The sequence below is a fragment of the Ursus americanus genome, chromosome 1 (assembly GCF_024610735.1).
Source record: "Ursus americanus isolate L20-20 chromosome 1, mUrsAme1.1.p, whole genome shotgun sequence".
Lineage (NCBI taxonomy): Eukaryota > Metazoa > Chordata > Mammalia > Carnivora > Ursidae > Ursus > Ursus americanus.
Genome location: NC_142127.1, coordinates 87,267,654 through 87,285,990, shown reverse-complemented (window position 1 = coordinate 87,285,990; position 18,337 = coordinate 87,267,654). Strand labels below are relative to the sequence as shown.

The 18,337-nt window shown below is 41.5% G+C and overlaps 1 protein-coding gene across 4 annotated transcripts in view; it reads right to left on the bottom strand.

Annotated features, from left to right (window-relative positions):
• XRCC5 (X-ray repair cross complementing 5) overlaps positions 1-18,337 on the bottom strand; it is a 90,376-nt gene that overhangs the window by 27,549 nt on the left and 44,490 nt on the right. For 3 of the 4 annotated variants that reach the window (XM_045806687.2, XM_087863215.1, XM_087863220.1), the window contains 2 exons: positions 13,641-13,734; positions 11,865-11,934 (listed from right to left, as the gene is read on the bottom strand). In XM_045806687.2, coding sequence (XP_045662643.1) covers positions 11,865-11,934; positions 13,641-13,734 — 164 coding nt within the window. Of the gene's footprint in view, positions 1-1,509; positions 5,407-11,864; positions 11,935-13,640; positions 13,735-18,337 lie in introns of those variants that run through there. The other variant, XM_087863217.1, reaches the window with a different exon arrangement.

Sequence of the window (18,337 nt, the reverse complement as noted above, 5' to 3'; positions counted from 1 at the left end):
ATCAATAATCTAAGCTTCTACTTTAAGAAACTAGAAAAAGAGGATCAAATTAAATCCAAAGTAGCAGAAGGAAGGGAATAATAAAGGCAAGAGCAGAAATCAATGAAATAAAAACAAAATAATGGAAGAAAAATCAATAAAAGCAGAAGTTAGGATCTTCTATAAAAGATAAGCAAAACCATAAGCCCCTACTTACATTGACCACGAAAAAGAGAAGATACAAGATACCAAAATCAAGAATAAAAGAAGGGAAATCACTATCAACCCACAGAACTTAAGAGAAAAATAAAATCATTGAACACTACACCAAAAACTAATGATGGACTGTATGGTGACTAACATAAAACAATTAAAAAAAGAAAAATAATAGGAATAATGTTAGGCCAATAAATTAAACAACTTAAATGAAATGGACAAATTCTTATAAGGACATAAATTAGTACAACTGACTTAAGCAGAAATGGAAAATCTGACCAAATCTACAATATGTAAAGTAACAGAGTATTAGAAAGCTTCCCACGAAGAACCCTGGCCTAGGTTTCATTGGCAAATTCTATCAAATATTTAAAAACGAAATAATATTAATCTTGAAGGAAAAGAGAGAATACTTCTCAACTCATTCTGTAAGGCCTGTATTTCCCTGATATCGAAGCCAAAGACATTATAGAAAGGAAAACTATAGAAGGGTATCCTTCATGGACATATACACAAAAATCCTACCGAAGTATCAGCAAAATGAATTCAGGAACATACAAAAGAACTACACACCATGACTGACTGGAATTTATCCTACATGAAAATCAATGAATATAACATAGCATATTAATAGAAGAATCAAACCCACATAATCATCTCTCTAATATAGAAAATGCATTAAAAAAAAAAAGAAAATGCATCTGACAAAATTCAACATGCATTCGTAATAAAAACTCTCAACCAACTCGGAATGAGAAAAGAAAATCTTCAAGTTGATAAAGGGAATCTGAGAAAAACCAGAATATTATACTAACGGTGAAACACTAAAAGCTTTCCCCTTAAGATCAGGAACAAGGATAATCACTCTTCTTCTTCTTTTTTTTAAAGAGATTTTATTTATTTATTTGACAGAGAGAGACAGCAAGAGAGAGAACACAAGCAAGGGGAGTGCAAGCAAGGGGAGTGCGACAGGGAGAAGCAGGCTTCCCGCGGAGCAGGGAGCCCGATGCGGGGCTCGATCCCAGGACCCTGGGATCATGACGTGAGCCGAAGGCAGAGGCTTAACGACTGAGCCACCCAGGCGCCCCAAGGATAATCACTCTTATCATTCTATAACTGTTGGATATTCCAGCCAGTATAATCAAGAAAAAGAGTTCTAAGGCATACAAATTGGAAAAGAAGAAATAAAACTGTCTTTACTTGCAGACAACGTTATCGTGCATATAGAAAATTCAGAGTATAGGGGCACCTGGGTGGCTCAGTCAGTTAAGTGTCTGCCTTCAGCCCAGGTCATGATCCCAGAGTCCCGGGATCAAGCCCTGTGTCGGACGCTGTGCTTAGTGGGGAGTCTGCTTCTCCCTATCCCTGTGCCATTCCCCCTGCTTGTGTTCTCTCTCAAATAAATAAAATTTAAAAAAAAATTCTTAAGAAAATTCAGAGTATATAAAAACAATTAGAAGTAATAAACAAGTTTAATAAGGTTGCAGGATATAAGATCAATATACAAAATCAATATTTCTATATACGGGCAACAAACAATCCAAAAAATAACTTTAAAAATTCCATCTGCAATAGCATTAAAAAGAATAAAATACTCACAAAATTTTAACAAAAGAAGTACAGGACTTGTACACTAAAAACTACAAAACACTATGGAGAGAAAGTAAATAAAGGCCTAAATAAATGGAAAAATATCCTATGTTCATGGGTTAAAAAATTCAATATTGTTAAGATGGAAATCCTCTCTTAATTATTCTATATGCTCAATGCAATCCCTATCAACACCCCAGTGGGCTTTTTTCTGTAAACTGAAAAGCTGAATCTAAAATTTATATGGAAATGCAAAAGACCTAGATTAGCCAAAACAATTTTAGAAAAAAATAAAATTGAAAGACATATTATAGTATTTCAAAGCTTACTATAAAGCTAAAGTAATTAAAATAAAGTATCATTGAAAACAGATACAGATCAATATAAGACAACTGACGAGCACAGAAATTAACTTTTGTACGTATGATCAGTTGATTTTCAACAAGATACCAATGCGGCTGGATGGTCTTTCCAATAAATGATGCTGGGACAACTGGTTGCCCTATGAAAAACAATGAATCTAGGGTACTCACTCTCATAACCATTTACAAATATCAACTCAACATGGATTATAGACCTAAAACCTTAAGAAGAAAATCTTTGTGACTTGGCCAGGCAAAAATTTCTTACATAAAACTACAAAATGATAATCCATAAAAGAAAAAGTGATAATACAGAAAATCAAAATTAAGAACTTTATACTTCAAAAGACACCACTGAAAAGATAACCCACAGACTGCAGAAAACATTTGCAAATCACCTGACAAAGGACCTGTATCCAGAATATAGACAGAATTCGCTACATCTAGATAAGACAACAGAATCAAGAAATGGGGAAGAGATTCAGATAGACATTTCATCAAAGAAAATAAAATATATGAATGGCCAATAACCATCTGAAAAAAGGTCAGCATCATTAGTATTTAAGGAACTGCAAATTAAAACTAATAGGGATGCTAACACATCGCCACCAGAATTGCTCTAATTGAAAAGTCAACACAAGTGTCACCAAAGATATGGAGAAAATGGAAACCACGTTCACTGCTGGTGAGACGTTAAATGGTAAAGCTGCTTTGAAAGGAGTTTGGCTATTTCTTAAAAAGTTAAACATAGACTTCCCAGCGATTCCACTCTCACCCAAGAAAAACAAAAAAAAATACAAAGATTGTAATTTTCATAGCATTATTTATAATAGCTAAAAAGGGGAAACTATTCAAATATACCCATCAATTAGTGAATGGATAAACATAATGTGGCATATCCATAAAACAGAGTATTATTCAGCAATAAGAAGAAATCAATTACTCAGGACGTGTGGGTGACTCAGTTGCCATCTGCCTTTGGCTCAGGTCATAATCCTGGAGTCCTAGGATCGAGCCCCATGTCGGGCTCCCTGCTCAGCAGGGAGCCTACTTCTCCCTCTCCCTCTCCCACTGCCCCTGCTTGTGCTCTCGTCCTCTCTCAAATAAGTAAAATCTTAAAAAAAAAAAGAAGAAATCAATTACTGATACATGCTACAACATAAACAAACTTCGAAAACATTATGCTAAGTAAAAGAAGCCACATGCAAAAGACTGCATATTGAGTGACTGCATTTATGTGAAATTTTCAGAAAAGGTAAATCTATAGAAACAGAAGTGGTTACCTGGGGTGGTGGTAGGAAGAAAGAATGGACTACAAATGGTCAGGGGGACCTTTCTGGGGTGAGGGAAAAGTGTTTAACTGGATTGTGGTGATGATCATATAACTTTATACATTTACGGAAGATCACGGAATTGCACACAGATTAGTGCAGAGACTTGGGGAGATCTACCACAGACAGAAAGGATACTTCCACTATGTTTCCACAACAGAATAACCGCTAAAGCTCAGAGAGCGAATTTTATCCTCAGTGCCCCAAGGAAACACTACTAGATTCCAAGGGCAAGGGAACTATCAAAAAGATGGCTCTCATGAGAAATGGCTCCTGTCTCCAATGGCCTACAGTGGCTATCTTCTGAGTGTTTCAATTGTATTTCATTACCACTGAAAGACACAAAGAGATAAACTACAGGATTTCAGCAGTTTAATCTGACAAAGGAAATGAAAACAGACCTGTATCAGTCAGCTCAGGCTGCCATAACAAAACACCATGGACTAAGGTGGCTTCAACATACGAAATTTGTTTTCTCACAGTTTGGAGGCTGGTGCTAACATGGTCAGGTTTTGGTGACGGCTCTCGTCCTGGCTTGCAGTCACCTTCTCACTATATTCTCAGATGGCAGAGAGAGAAGAAAGACAGGAAGAGAAGAGAGAAGAAAAAGCACAAATCTCTCTTATAAGGTCACCAATCCCATGATGAGGGCTTCACACTCATGATCTCATCTGAACCTCATGACCTCTTATAAGGGCCCCATATCCAACATCATCACGTTAAGGGTTAGGGCTTTAACATATGAATTCTGAGGAGACGCAGTTCAGTCTACAACAGGGCCTTTAATCACTATTCACTAAAGATTTTTCTCCAACTGTCCATAAGAAACTGCAAAAGATAAAAGAAAAAAAAAGTTGGGGTGCCTGGGTGGCTCAGTCAGTTAAGTGTCTGCCTTGGCTCAGGTCATGATCCCAGGGTCCTGGGATCGAGCCCCGCATCGGGCTCCCTGCTCAGCGAGGAGCGTGCTTCTCCCTTTCCCGCTCCCTCTGCAGCTCCCCCTTTTTGTGCTCTCTCTCTGTGAAATAAACAAATAAAATCTTTTAAAAAGGGGAAAAAAATCATTAAAAAAAAAGAAATAGTTAACTATTCTCCTTTGTCTAAAGGCATTCATTCTGACAGTATTCTCAAGGCCTACTGAAACTATGCTTCACATCTGAACAAAACTCCTTTCCCTTTTCTAGCTTAAAACACAAGCAAGCCATTTTTAAAAGTTTTATGAAGACGTGCCTAACAGACAGGACTAACTGTATCAAATTATACTTGCCACTTCTTTCTGTGTCAGCATATTTTTTGCCTTGGGCTTGCAATTTGAAAGGGGAGGGCCCAAACACTTTTATTGCATTTAAGTGGGACTCCAAGCTGTTTCAAGCCTCCTCGTAACACATTTCAGCTGATTAGTGACTATTTTAACAAAAGCCTAACATCCTTTCCTAAACATCTTAATTGGTTAAGAGCTTCTGTTGTTTGCCACGAGCAGTCACTTTAAGTCATTGATTAAAGCGGTTTGCACATCAGCACAATCTGAAATCAGTTTCCTTCTTCAACCAGCTGGGCTTAGGAAGCAGCAATCTTGAGGACAGCCCAATTCAAGGAGAACCAAGTGCAACGCCCTGCGTGACGATCGTGCACCATGCAAGCAAAAGGCGCAGCATTTGTAGGAGGTTGAGGGCATGAACCGAAGCGCCATACGTAAGTACTTCAACGGCTCTCTGCCTCCCAAATCGCGCTCATTAGCGCTCAGCGCAAGGGGGACTCCGACAGCAAGCTGGAGAACATACCCTCTCTCGGAAGCCCCCGTCACTGATCGGCGTTTCCAGCAGAGCCGCCTGTGAGCACCGGCCTCGCAGCACTGCGGGCCCGGGTCATCACGGCAGGCCCACGGGTCACCATGTGCGGGCTTCAGAGTAGACTCTGCTCTTCCCAGAGTTCTGACGTGGGGAAAGTGTTCATGTGAGTTCCACGTTTTCAGCCAGAGGGAAAAATACCCCTTCCATGTTTAACATGAAAAGGGGAAAAAAAAAAAAAAACCACTCAGCAGGTTTAAGGCAAGCAACTTCTGCCCGGCAGGAGAGAACACCACGCTGCAAGTGGGAACGCCGTCCAGAGCGCGTCCAGACTTCCTCTAGTGCTCGCAGGAAGAAGTCTTCGTGCTCACTGAGAACATTCCCACAGCAAACAGCCTTTTATTTTTATGCTACCAGTTGGCTCTCTTTCTTAACGGATAGCCAGGCTACATTTTACAAGAACCATACCCTGTAATTAGACATCTTCTGATGCACAGATTGACAGGAACTTAAAAGAACTGAAAAAGCTGAGTAAGAATGGATAGAAGCCTTTTAGAAGAGTTGATGAAAACCAAAAAGATTTTCAAAGTAGTTATGTGTGGGGGCGCCTGGGTGGCTCAGTTGTGAAAAAATAAAATCTTAAAAAAAAAAAAAAGTGGTTGTGTATGTATGACGGTCTTTGTTTCCTGTGTCATGTCTTTTTTTCTTTCTTCTTTTTGTCTTCATTTGAAGAATTTCATTTTAATTGTTTGGTTGACGAGTTTTATTATATTAAAATGTAAACTGCAGGGCAGTGCTGTGCCATTTAATGAAATGTACGCAACTCATGAAGAAGTTTAAGCCCTAAGACCCGGTGTCCTCCACACCTCTGCCATTAGCCACGGAAAGTCGACGACTCCCGGCCTCAGTCCACCCATGGGAAAATTCACGAGTGCGACACTCGGGGTCACGGCTACATCATTACCATGTCAAATACTAACACACCCCTGTAGCGGGTCTCCTTTACACTTCCAAATAAACGGATTGCTGTTTCCAAATAAAACTTCTTGTCATCAATAAATGAGACCTAAAATAACCCTGACAGTCAAGTTCTGGGGTTTAACAATTTAAAACCAAACAAGTCAAAAGGGAACCCAAGGAATATCAAGTGGCATATTTAATAAAAAAATATAAAGTATGGACTAAGCCTCTAGAACCCATAATCATGTGTTTTCTCTCTCCTGACTAGATGTGTCACTGCTGTTTTGGGAAAGGACTAAGAGAATGTGTTACACTGCTAACAATTAAGACTTTTATAGGGCTGAAGATGTTTACAATTTTAGTTACTATTTATATTTAGTATCCTTCTTTCAAGACGTTCAAGGTATCTGACAGAACTTATTCTTCTTAAACTTACCAGCTCTGTATAAAACAACAGAAAAGGGCCATATTCCTCCTACGTTTATCTGGAAAGAGCTATGGTAAGTTACATAAACCACACCCAAGATTACATAAACAGGCCCATTAACACACACACACACACACACACACACACACACACACACACACACACACACGGGAAATCTCTCCTAGATCTCAATTCTTGGGGACCCACAGTTTAGGGCTTGCCTCGTGACCGAGAGTCATAAAACGCACGTATGTAGGCTGATTTGCACCTGGGACAGTGCCATCCTGTACAAAACTGGAACTGAAAAAAATGTCTATGTGGCTTTGATGAATGATAATTTTATCATGAACTGTTACCATGTTCCACCCAGCATTGGTAAATTTTAAGAAACACCCTTTAAAACTGGAGGAATATTGTTTGATAATCAATGAGAATGAGGTAGATGGGAGAAGAAAAGCAAAAAGGCTAGAGGATGAAAAGTGGTCTAAACAAAGTGAGACAAAACAGATACAAGAGAAAAAATGAAAGACCTCGGAGCCAGAAAATAAAGTGATCAACATCTGATCAGATGGGTATGTGCAGACTCCTGCTCCCTGTACTTAAATCTAATGGTAAATGCCATTTATGGTAAAAATCTAATGGTCCATACCATTTCTGCTTAGGATGGCTCTTCTTGACAGGTTTTTTTTTTAAACCAACCATGCTCCTGTGAACTCAACTGGGTGGAATGGAGCTCCACCACCCTGTCACTATTCAGAAGCCCAATACAGAACCTACAATCTTTTTTTTTTTAAGTGAAAAATTTTTAAAGATTTTATTTATTTATTTGAGAGAGAGAGAGCATGAACGAGGGGAGGAGCGGAGGGAGAAGAGGCTTCCCACTGAGCAGGGAGCCCGATGCGGGGCTCAATCCCAGGACCCCGGGATCATGACTTGAGCCCAAGACAGATGCTTAAATGACTGAGCCATCCAGGAGCCCCCCAGAACTTACAATCTAAGTGGCAAAAACAGGGTCCAGGGAACAAAGTCACATTCCATTCTTTTATCTGTCTCCACAGATCCATTTTCCTGACTCATAAGGTCCTCAGAGAAGCTGTTTTTGACATAGCAGGTACATTCAAGCTACATGACATAATATCTCAAACTTGGTGGGAACACCTCAATTCAGACATATCGTGATCACAGGAATTATTTAGAGGGCTGAAATAATGTGGCTTTTCCTCCTCCTCTAATTTGCTGTCTTTTGACCATTTTAGCGTTCTTCCTAAGTAAAAGCAGGGGAGGGACAAGGAGTTTGAAATCCATGGTGTTCTCCAACAGCTGGTGGAGGAGGGTGTTCACATAAAGGGATAACCTGGGTTCAAGGAGTCTCTGAGAACGCTGTGGACTCCGGTTCTTGAATAACCCACAATCGCAGATAACAGATATCAAGGATGAGGGCGCTGAAGCACAAATGAATACCGTGTGAGAGAAACAAGTCTCACTTTCATCACTGAGAAATGATTATTACGCAGACGGCTGTGGTCAAGAATTTTTCTCTTGTAAAACTGCGGTGATAGAACGGTGGGGTGGGTAGGAAAGGGACTAGAAAAAGAGGAGCACCTGAGAATCAAAGCCATCTTACAGAAGCATCGGCAGCCAGAAAGAACACAGTCCCGGGGTTCAGTGTCATCGCCTCTATGTCAATAAGCTTAGGACAAGAAATATCCCTCACACTGAAAACCAGAAGGTAAGAAAATATGGAGATGCCTACTGGAGACTGCTAGTGTCAAGGGGATAGGATCGCAATACTCGGTATGACTACACTATTAAGCCAGATGGAAAGAAATTATACCCATAATAGGTGAACAGGTAAAGTTCTAAGGGTGCAACAATCTTACCGTCTATTACTGATCATGCTTTTGGCAACTGAATTTAAAAAGCAGATCTACTGGAGAAAAGAGAAGAGCTTCTCCCTCCCTGCCCTAGGCATAGATCTCGAGGAGGGACAGAGGAGAGCAATAATAGAAAGGCAGCTTCAAGTTTGGAGGACGACTTTGGGCTTCAGGGAAAGTGAGTCTTCACTCACAAGGGGCTTCTGTAGAGGTGCCCATACAGAACAAAGCTAGGCAATGTAATGGACAAACAAAATTTCTGGAGCTTGATATTTTAGGTTAGGACCACAAAACAGAATTGGTTGCTTACAGGTGGGCAGTCCCATTTTCCCAGAGCTCTGTAGAAAGTCTGCCTTTGTGAGGTCACTCCAGAGCTCTGACTGTCCCAGTCCTAGATAGAGGAACAGAAGGACCCCACCACCACACCAGCAGCAGCGCACCAGGACTCAGTCACATTCAACATCAAAGAATGGTCCACTCCTCAGAAGTCCTACCTACAGGCACAAGGTTGAAAATACATGACCTTATTATGTCTGAACAACAACAATGTGTAGGAAAGGAGGGCATTAGGAATCAAGAGAAATGGTCGGGGGCGCCTGGGTGGCACAGCGGTTAAGCGTCTGCCTTCGGCTCAGGGCGTGATCCCAGCGTTCTGGGATCGAGCCCCACATCAGGCTCTTCTGCTGGGAGCCTGCTTCTTCCTCTCCCACTCCCCCTGCTTGTGTTCCCTCTCTCGCTGGCTGTCTCTCTCTCTGTCAAATAAATAAATAAAATCTTAAAAAAAAAGAGAGAGAAATGGTCGGTTAAATACCAAAATCCAATATTTGAAAAACACATGGATTTGAATCCCTGTGTGATTCTGGGGGAAGTTCATCTCTCCTAGTTGTATAGTTTTTCCCGTAAAATGGGGAGAATGCTACCTATTGTAATTTATATGCCATGTAGGTGTCACCTGCCCTTATTATTTTCACAAGACTGTTTCGAATCCCCAATTCCATGGCCTGGAGAAACACTGTTTTCTGGAGATGCGAGCAAATTCTTAAGAATTTACTCTTTCATGAGCTCTTCAGACTCTGGTCTCCTGTGCTCTCAGGTCCTTTCTCTGATCTGCCTCAAGTAATTCCAACCCAAAACTCTTGTCTCTTCACCAGTTTCCCCAAATAGAGCTCTCAAACCAAGGAATCCAGAATCTGATTGACACTGAATATTGGCAGTTATGAGCTGGGAACACATTGTTGAACACTGTGTCCTTGTATAAATTCATTCACTTCCTCTCTTACCTTTTCTACTCACCCCTTCCTGTCCTGAACTAGCTATAGTTTTTCTACTTCTACACTGTCAGTAGATTCCCTCCTCTCTGAACCCTAACTGGCCAACCACCACACATGGAGACAGGCTCAGCCTCTACCCTAAGCAGTTACCAAAATATTTTCCCAATTAAAAAAGAAGATTTTTCTCAGAAAATGCTGGCACCAACTGTTAAAGCTCTACCGTCTTTTCCACTTGCTCACATGACTACAAGATTGCTATGTGGGTAACTGAGACAAAGAATATAATAGCTCAGCATATGCTATTATACACAGAATATGCTAGCACAATGACTTGAACATAGCAGACACTAGTGGCTGCCTTTACATTTGTGATCGTGCCAGATTTAGTCCCTGACAAGACCACGCCTACACCAACCACAGAGACTAGTCACTTCCACAGGGAGGACCTCTGCATTTGGCCGAGGTAATTGACAGCATATAATCAAAAGCTAAGATGGCCTCCATCTTTCTTCAAAAACATGATAAATCATGATGGACAATAGCCAGCTGACTTGCACAGTAATGCCTCTGCATTCTTCCAAACACAGTCACAATATGCAGCCAAGCAGAAAACGGCACAGGTACGTATGCTGTGAAAGCTTCCTTTGATCACCCCCATACATGAAGGAGAGAAATTCTGAAGTACTGTTTCCACCAATCCTTCTGGAAAGCTGTCACTTTAATTTCAGAACTCCTTCATCTACGTAGATGTAGTTTTGTTTTGTGTTAATCTCAAAGGCTTTTCTCCTACATGACAGTTCTTAACAGGGCAAAAAGCTCCTTCTCCACCTCAAAACATGAAACATATATAGATCATCATAGTAATGAAGCTTGTCTTCCTCCGGAAATTCTCATGGGCTGGCCTTCGGTGTTCCTGCCAACAGGACTGGTCCAGGAGACTGTAAACAGCACAGCAAGCCCAGGAGTCTTGCTAGGATTCTCAGACTCTTAAGTAGTAACCTACACTTATGCTACGTACTGCAGAGAGTCAACCTAGAAACTGTAGGGTTTCCTAGGCATTTAGAGGAGTCATTTCCCCCCTAAAATGCCAAGAAGTAGGGAGAGAAGTTCTGTGCCCACATTCACATAAACACAAAGGTGGCAGCTCATGGACAGGCCTGACCCTGGGTGGCAATAATGAACACAGCGCTCTCGTACGCACAAACCTGCAGGATGAGAACTGCCAGCCGCCACTCCTTAAAAGAGTAAATAAACAGGAATTTAAACACAACCTAGTGAATGAATGTTGGTCCCAGACTCTCCGTCCATTCCAGAAAACTTCTAATATTAGCCCATGCCTAAATGGAATTCTAGGTTTTAATTCATAAAAAGAAAATGTGAGGATATAGTCAATTTCAGGAAGATCAAATCTAGGGGCGGCAGCATGGTGTTCTGGGACTTGTGTAAAGAGGCTCAAACCCTTAGGCCTAGAACAAGAATTATGGGTCACTGAAAAGAGGAAGACATGACAAAAATGTTTTACTCCAGCGGCACCTGGGTGGCTCAGTCATTTAAGCATCAGACTCTTGATTTCAGCTCAGGTCATGATCTCAGGGTCGTGGGTTCAAGCCCCACATTGGGCTCCATGCTCAGCTGAGGGTCCGTTTGCCCCTCTCCCTCTGCTCTTCCCCCTCTTCTCACGCATGCATGCTCTCCCTGTGTCTCAAATAAATAAATACAAAATATTTTTTTAAAAAAATGTTTTATTCCAAGCTCACTTACAAGACCCCAAGGAACTTCAATGAAGTGGAACCAAAAGCTCTACGGTTCTGGCCTACAGTTTTCTTAACAAAAAGACCTACAAATTAGCCCTTTTCCTGCTGGGGCAGACCTGTGTTGAGTTTACCCTCATGTGTTCAGAATGTTGCCTCAATGAGCTCACCAATAACACAATCACAAAGGTCCACTAGGAGAGAAACCTGCTATTATAAGGATACCAACAAAAGGCTATACTTCTTAATCTAGATGATAAATCCATTACCGTAATTGTGTATCTTCCCTTAAACGCAGAGCTGACAGCATACCGCTCACCTTCCTCAAAGCTGGCTTTCTTCTGCCTCACTAGAACACGGAAGTTTTCAGCAGGATTCACGCTTCCAACCTAGAATACATGCACACACAGACAGTAACCCTACAGATCACTTCTCTTTTTGGCAGCACCCCAGGCAATTCGAGATGCTTCATGTAGTAAGTGTGCTCTTACAAAATAAAACCAAAGACAAAAAGAAAGTCCTTTCTATTCACTTCCATTTCCGGGGTTGTGTTAAAAGCGACCAGATTCCTGTGGCCAAAGAGCTGCTGTCTGTACTTTCACTTCCCTCTCTTACGGAAGCAGACTTCTTTCCAGAGAGGTCGGAAGTATTACTACCCAAGTCACCAGTCAGCTCAGCCAGAAGGCTTTATGTGACACAATGCTGGCACATCCGGACACCCAACCAATTAGGGAGGGAAGATTCCGCAGTGTTGGGTCAGTTCAGAATGTATTTGCCCCACTGAAGAAGACACGAGACATAACTCCTGAACTTGGTTTGCTGAACTGCCCTTTTGTGGGGACTGCTGAGGTCTCTGGCATTGAAAGTTTTGGTAGAACATACAAACGTGCCCAATCTGCACACGTCCCTCCCAAAATAAAAGCAGATACTGTGTCAAGATTTACCACGGTGCTAGCCGGGAAAGTTTCAAAGATGAAACTGCCACTCTATACAGCACTTCCCGATCATATGTAGGTCTTCAATCTTCCAGTCGCAACCTAGAGGCGCCTGGGTGGCTCAAGTCAGTTAAGCATCTGACTCTTGATTTTGGCTCAGGTCATGTTCTCTGGGTTGTGAGATCGAGCCCCATGTCGGGCTCCGCACTGGCCGTGGAGCCTGCTTAAGATTCTTTCACTTCCTCTCACCCTCCCCGCCCCTTCTTCTCTCAAAAAAAAAAAAAAAAAAAATCTTCCAGTCCCAACCTTAACACGCCCGAAGTATCATTCAGTTCACCAGGGAGAAGACAATGAGCTTCTGTTATGGCTGGTAAACTTTGGTGCAAAATGTACTAAAGTTTGCAGTTTGCTCTGGGATAGCAGTCAGAAAAGCTCTAAACACAAATAAGGTCATGATCTTTTTTTCCTTTACTATAAAACACTGAAATAAAAAATCGAAATCATTTTCAGATGTTCAGTTTATCCTGAGAGCATTTCTTTTTAAGGTTGGAAAAAAGGCATGCCCTAATGCTAACCATCCTTCCTAGTACATTTGGCTAGTGAAAGACAATTTTTAAGATTCACTGATTCAAAATAATGCCACTTAACAGACGGCAATATATTCAAGTTCCAAAACCTTCTCATTAAGTAAAGAAGATCTCCAGTGTCAAAGGATACTCGGTTTCGGAAAATCTTAAACTTGTGAAGCCTATTCTGAAGTTGTATATTAGAAAAGAAAACAGAGGAGTCATGCTCCTAAATTTTACATGTTCGGAGACTAAGACTTCTATCATCAACCTCCGCTTATCCTATCGTTTTAACTAAACGGAAGCTGCAAAGTAAAGCCAACCAAAAAATCTCTACCCAAGGTGCTACCAAGCTCCACTGAGCTATTCCATGTGCTGCATATTATACTGTGCTCCATGCACATGTGTCACAGAGATAATTCCCTGACAATAAAGGAAGACGTGTGAGAAGGATGTACAGGGTTCATAGATTAAAAGCACCAGAGAAAGTGAATTATTAAAGGACTAACAAAAATTGATACAATCCGCCCCCCTCCCCAACCACATCCCAACCTTCCAGAGAGGCGGGGAGCACCCTGGGAAAGTTCTGCTTACACTGGTGACACTGCCTTCTGCCAGGCTGGAGATGCTGAAGCAGGCCTCCCTTTCCTCAGTCTTCAGTTTTTTAGAGGTGGGTCCCTCTTCATGGCTGGAAAAGAAATACATGGATTTTTTTCTCTTAAAACAGAATAAACAATACAAAAACCAGACTTGCGTGACCTGTGAAGTATACATTTATTTTTCAAGTGTCAAAAATAAATAGCTGCAGAGTCCTGGTGGATGAAGAGCCTGCCCCCCTCTCGCAGACCCAGAATTCCTGAAGGCCTGACAGGAGCAGCCCTGGCTCCACCTCATAGCGCCAGAGAAGTCATAATCTGCAGCCGCATCACAGAGCCCCCGCCAAAGATAAAACTGCACGAAATGGTAAAGGAAACCTGGCATTTCAGGAAGAGACCCATTTACTTCAGATACCATTTGCTAGTTTCTGTCTCAGAATCGACAACTATTAGCTTGCCACGGACATGGATGACCTTTGGGTCTAATACCCCTTTTCTCCATCATGTATGTGAGAGCTTTAGAAGCTGCTACTCACAGCTGTCAAAACTTACCAGAAAATCCTTAATTAAATATGCAAGACCTTGTTCTTAGAGAAGTCCTTAAACTATAAAAAACCACTTTCAAAAAAAGCCTTTTAATTTGTTCTTTTATAAACCTAATTCTGTTTTGGGCAATATGCTAACAGTCCAACAGCATCTGTGTAGTAAGGGAAAGATGATTCCAAGGAACTGTGACAAACATCTTGTTTCAAGTAACATGCTGGCTTCAACAGCCTGCCTTAAAGTCAAGAAGAGGACAAATTAATTGCAAAGGAGAAGAAAATCAAATCCAAAGACTCTGCTCGTAATCTCCCTGAACATAGAGCTGCTGAACATAGAGATATGAGAATTTTTCTCCCAGACAAATAATCAATCTGGGGCAAAAGCAGCTGTCAAGAAATGGCTGAATGAGAAGGGAAGTTCGTAACCAAGATCTGGTATTTCTTTTTTTTTTTTTTTTTAAGATTTTGTTTATTTATTTGACAGAGACAGAGACAGCCAGCGAGAGAGGGAACGCAAGCAGGGGGAGTGGGAGAGGAAGAAGCAGGCTCCCAGCGTAGGAGCCTGATGTGGGGCTCGATCCCAGAACGCCGGGATCACGCCCTGAGCCGAAGGCAGACGCTTAACGACTGAGCCACCCAGGCGCCCCAAGATCTGGTATTTCTAAACGTGATGTGTTTTTGTTCAAAAGCCCAACCTTCAGAGTATGAGCCCTGAAGAAGAGGTTACCCTAAAAACAAAGAAAAATGAGGCATAAGCTGGCTTATTCAAAGATATTTCAATAAAGAGTCTCTTACCGTGAGACAAAAGGACTGAAGTAATTATTACAGCCTCACAAACATGAATTAAAACTTTTATTACTTGACATCTTTCCATTCACCACTTGCCTTTTTCCCTTTGAGAAGTAAAGAGAAGTAGGAGAGAGACCAGGAAACATGCAAAGGGGTGAGTCATCCAGAGCTCTTCAAGTAGAGTAAGAAATAAACACAAGTTCTTGATGGCAAAAACGGAGGAAAAATGCATAAGCCCAAGGGAGCATGAAATTCCATCAGAATTGGAGTCCTTTTAGAAAAGTCACAGTCATCTCAGTGAACCTTTGCCAGTTCTTCTCAAGAGACAGACAACGTAGTACTCCTGGATTCAAGTCTCACTTTTTCCACTGATCAACCCTGGACCCTTACACCTTCTTAAAGGTATTGACAGGTATTTTAATTTTTGTGTATCTAGAGTTTAAAGTCTAGTAAGTGACTCCCCTCTCTGGTCTTCAGTTTGCTCCTCAGAAAAACACAATGATGAAAAGCACCATGAGCATATCACTACTCCTCTACGGTCTTCCAAAACTGCAAATCACCTCATATAGTGCTGTTAAGAAGCATTAAACATATAAAGAGCTACGCTAAGTTCTGAGAACACAAGGTTGAATCGCATGGAGAATTTCTTACACCCTCCAAAGTATGATTCTGGGGAAGGAAGGACAAAGAGATTATATATATACACACACATATGTATATATGTATATATATATATATATATATATATATATATATACATATATATATCAATCCTCCAGGAGTGGGCAGGTAAAGGCAATAAGTAGAAAGTAGTGAAAACTGGAATATGATTAATGTTCTCAAGACTGAACCATTTAATAGCATTATTAGGAATTTTACATATATTAAACTAATAATGTCACTCTCTAGTGGGAAAGGGCAATGACTCTCATCCCAAAATTATCCAAAGAAGCTGAGCTCTGGAACGTAGAAATTATCCAGGCAAGACCCTAGCAGACACGTGGACGTCAACAGCTGCTGCATCTGGATGCCAGAACCATGGATAATTTACCGTTCTCATTTTCTTATTGGCTTTTATAAATATGCATACATTTTGTAATTCATCTATTTGGCCAAACATTTACCTCATACTTACTGTGGTGCTGGCCACTACACTGGGCTCTAGATTCTAAAAGTACAAAAAGTAATACATAACCAACATTTCAGGAAATTCAGCCAAATAAAAGAGATAAATACCTAAGCAAGCGATTAGCAAACTACTGTGGTCATAAGCAGCATGTCCCTCTAAGAGGACAGCCAGGAGCTGTACTGGGCTGGCGCAGGAAAGGCAGGCTGGGAAGTAGCGAGAAAGGAGGATGGAAAATACAGTAGTCCCCCCTGATCCATGGTTTTGCTTTACGGTTTCAGTTACCTGCAGTCAACAGCAGTGTGAAAGCAGATGATGCTTCTTATGACTTACGGGTCAGAAGGTCAACAGTAGCCTCACGCTACGTCACAATGCCTACGTCATTGACCTCACTTCATCTCGTCATGTAGGCATTTTACCAGCTCACATCATCACAAGAAAGGGGAGTAGAGTACAAGACATTTTGAGAGAGGGACACATTCACAGAACTTTTCTTACAGTACATTACTATAACTGTTCTCTTTGGTTAGTATTGTTGTTAATCTCTTACTGTACCTAAGTTATAACTTAAAACTGTATCATAGCTATGTAACGTGTACATAGGAAAAAACCAGCACGGAGAGGGTTCAGTACTGTCCATGGTTTCAGGCATCCGCTGGGGGTCTTGAAATGCATGCCCTGTGGGTGGGGGGGGACTACTGTACCTAAACCATGGACACAGACACTGTGAGGACAGAAAGTGGATCTCGAAGGAGCTGGATTAGGAGTAGGTACTTCTGTTCCTTCTGCTTATCTAGGTTTTCTCATTTGTGTAACGGAGCTTGAGCTTGAGCCGATGCTAATGGAAAGCTACTAAAGCAAAGGTTTTTAATCAGGGGTCCAAGGATAGTGACAGGGGATTTGTGAACCACCTGAAATTACATGCAAAATTTAGTATGTGAGGTGATTTTCTGGGGAGAGGGTTCACAGTTTTTATCAGATTATCAAAAGGGTCCATCGCACGCACACACGTACACACAAAGATTAAGAACCACTGCGTTGATGTGATCGGATTTGTTTTTGGAAAAAAAAAATCACTCAGGTAGCAAACGCATGACGGATTAGAAACAGGTCAGACCTGAAAGGGAAATCAGTTCAGGGGTTATCTCGGTAAAGCAGGATAAACTGAGGCCTACAGAAGAGCAATGGCGGGGGGAGGTGCTAGTAAGAGCTAACTTTTTTTTCCCCTAACGTTAACCGCATGCTAGTCACTACACCAAGCGTATTTAAAATACCTCAGTTAAACTTCACAACCACCTTACGAGTTAGCTATCATTACTGACATTTTACAAATGAACAAACCAAGGTTCAAAAGGGCCTGACCTTGTCCACAGCACAGTTAGTAAGGGGGTCCACAACGAATTCTGCACTCTAAGCCACTCTCCCGCAGGGCCTCTGAAAGGCAGGTATTTGTTACCGCAAATAGCACAGAGCAACTTGCCAATTCGAACCACCATTGAAGGGAAATGCTTCGATTTGGCTCCAACTCCACCTGACTGCAAAATCAATGCTATCAGCCACTATACTAACCTGAAGCAAAGGAGGAGGTGTGAGGTAAAGCTAACACAACCTGCTAAACCAATTAGACATGGAAAGTAAAGGAAAGGTATTGACTCCCCGGAAATTAAGTGTCCGTCACTGAAACGCAGAATAACTGCATGAAGAGGTGTGAAGGGAGCATGAAAGGAGACAGAAGAAGGTGAAGTCATTTCCGGACACACTGAACTTGAGGGATCTATACACTTCAGACGTCCAGAGCATAGGACGGAAGTATATTAAGAATGGACAGATATTTAGTAGTTTTTGAAGACCTGTATGTGAAATAATAAAAGGTCTTGGGACACGCACTGTTAAGGCTATCGATACGGCATAATGGTCGGGAAGGCAAGCTCCGGAGTCAGTCTGTGTGCGTGTAAACCCTTTCTCCAACACTTAACCCACTGCGATCTTGGGCAAGTTTCTTATCTCCTTGAAGTCTCTGTGTCCTCAGCTTTAAGAAGGAGTAAACAAACGAATCTATTCCCCCACGATGGCCAAGACTGTCCACACAGGGAATGCATGTAGAGCACTCAGTACACACCTGTGTCCAGTACATGTCAGCTCTTTCTGAGGAGTCCTATGGGACAGAACATCAACACTTAAGGTGGGGGGGGGGGAAGCAGACCCCAGAGGTATCTGAGAGGAAACTGCAAAGATTCA